The sequence below is a fragment of the Rhea americana genome, unplaced genomic scaffold, assembly GCF_003343005.1.
Source record: "Rhea americana isolate MKP2758 unplaced genomic scaffold, rheAme1 scaffold_531, whole genome shotgun sequence".
NCBI classification, from domain to species: Eukaryota; Metazoa; Chordata; class Aves; order Rheiformes; family Rheidae; genus Rhea; species Rhea americana.
This window is the reverse complement of record NW_028186681.1, coordinates 10,553-12,155: the sequence shown is the minus strand read 5'-3', so window position 1 is coordinate 12,155 and position 1,603 is coordinate 10,553. Positions and strand designations below refer to the sequence as shown.

Below are 1,603 nucleotides of genomic sequence, written 5' to 3'. Positions count from 1 at the left end.
CGAGCCGGCAATCCCCCTAATCCCATGAGGGCGCGGGGGGCCGAGCCGGGCCGGGCCGGGCCGGGCCGGGCCGGGCCGGGCCTGCCCCGCGGCGCCGCGCCGCGCACCTGGTAGCTGAGCAGCTCCCCCACGTCCATGGCGGCCGCCGGGCAACCGCCGCCGACCGCGGGCTGCGCGACACCGCGCCGTAAGGCAGGGCGCGACGGGAAGCCGGGAGGGCGCCACTCCACCGCAAAGCGAGGCGGGGCGGTGGGGCTGGCTGCCGGAAAGTGAGAGCCGGGCGAGCGCCACACTGCCGCAAAGCAGCCGCGGCGTGCTCGCGGCGGCGGGGGGGGAAGGTGCGGCTGCCGGAGGGCAGAGGGCGGAGGGCGGAGGTCAGCGCAGCCATGGCGCCATGGCGCGGCCCTGCCGGCCCCGGGGCGGGGGCAGGCGCTGCCCAGCGGGGAGCGGCCGAGGGCCTGGTTCACGGGGCGCCTCGCGCCCTCGGGGGCCGTTTGYACCCCCCGGGGGCGGCGGGCGCGCTCGCCCTGCGCGTGTGCGCTCAGGCGCCTGTCGGGAGCGGGCGGCACCTTTGGGGTTGGGTTCTGGCAGCTGCGCTGCAGCAATCACCAGATCAATAAACGTCCACGTGCGTCACCGACACAGGGCGGATGCCTCTCGTACGGCTCCCGCTTCCCTAAGATSAGGACTCGACCACTGGAGTGAAAAACCAAGCGTGCGAGCTAGCCCCGCCGAGTATCTGCCCGCAGGAGAGCTGCGAACGCCGGGGCTCGTCGCTGCGGAGCGGAGGCGCTCACCGGCAGTCGCTTCTGTTGACACTGCTGCTGTAACCGTTTGCAAATCCTACCCGGGGCTGAGACAGGCTAGGAAACGTGGAAGGCTTTGGCCAACATTTTTTGACAACACCTTTCTATTTATACACAGCGTCATTAACTACTGTCACCTTGAAAACAGGCCAATATCTGAGCACGGAATCCAGCAGGAAGGGATGTGACAATCCCTCTGTTTACCAAGGTTGTGACAAATAGTTTTGTAATTCAACAAAATGCAAAGCCATGGATAGATGCATTTTTCAGTTTAAYAAATATGAATAATTAAGAAAGAGTCAACTTGGCACAAATCTTATTGAATATATTTCGACTATTCTTTAAAAAACAGCTTTGAGCTAAATGATTTTTCATAACATAATGATTGTAGCTATTACACAGTTATCTCAGTAGGAGCCTGGTTTGAGAATACTCATGAAATTAAAAGTATATATAATGTTTTCAAAGAAAGAAGTCCATAGCGTCCCCTGTGGTTTCAATAAAATATAGGAGATATCAGTCATGACGAAATTAACTCAACAAATCTGCATTTTAAAGACAAGATAAATAGAGGATAATTATTGGATCATCTGGCTTTCTTTTATTGAGTATACAAATAATTCACCAGCTGTGAAACCAAAACATTCACAAGTCATTCTAGGAGTATTGACATATACTTGTGAATATAATACAGTTATTGGAAAGCCTGACAAGTGATGTTGATAAATAAGACATAAGCAATTGTAAAATAAATAAAGTGCAGAAGGAGATAAGAACTGACCCTCAATCTACAGACA

General features: G+C 55.3%; 1 protein-coding gene across 1 annotated transcript in view; it reads right to left on the bottom strand.

Moving 5' to 3' along the window:
- The window catches only part of CTNNBL1 (catenin beta like 1), a 61,458-nt gene extending 61,233 nt beyond the window's left edge, over nt 1-225 (bottom strand). Inside the window, exon 1 of the mRNA XM_085318372.1 lies at nt 108-225. Coding sequence (XP_085174498.1) covers nt 108-137 — 30 coding nt within the window. The 5' untranslated portion in view covers nt 138-225. The remainder of the gene's footprint in view (nt 1-107) is intronic.
- Nucleotides 226-1,603: the final 1,378 nt, after the last annotated feature.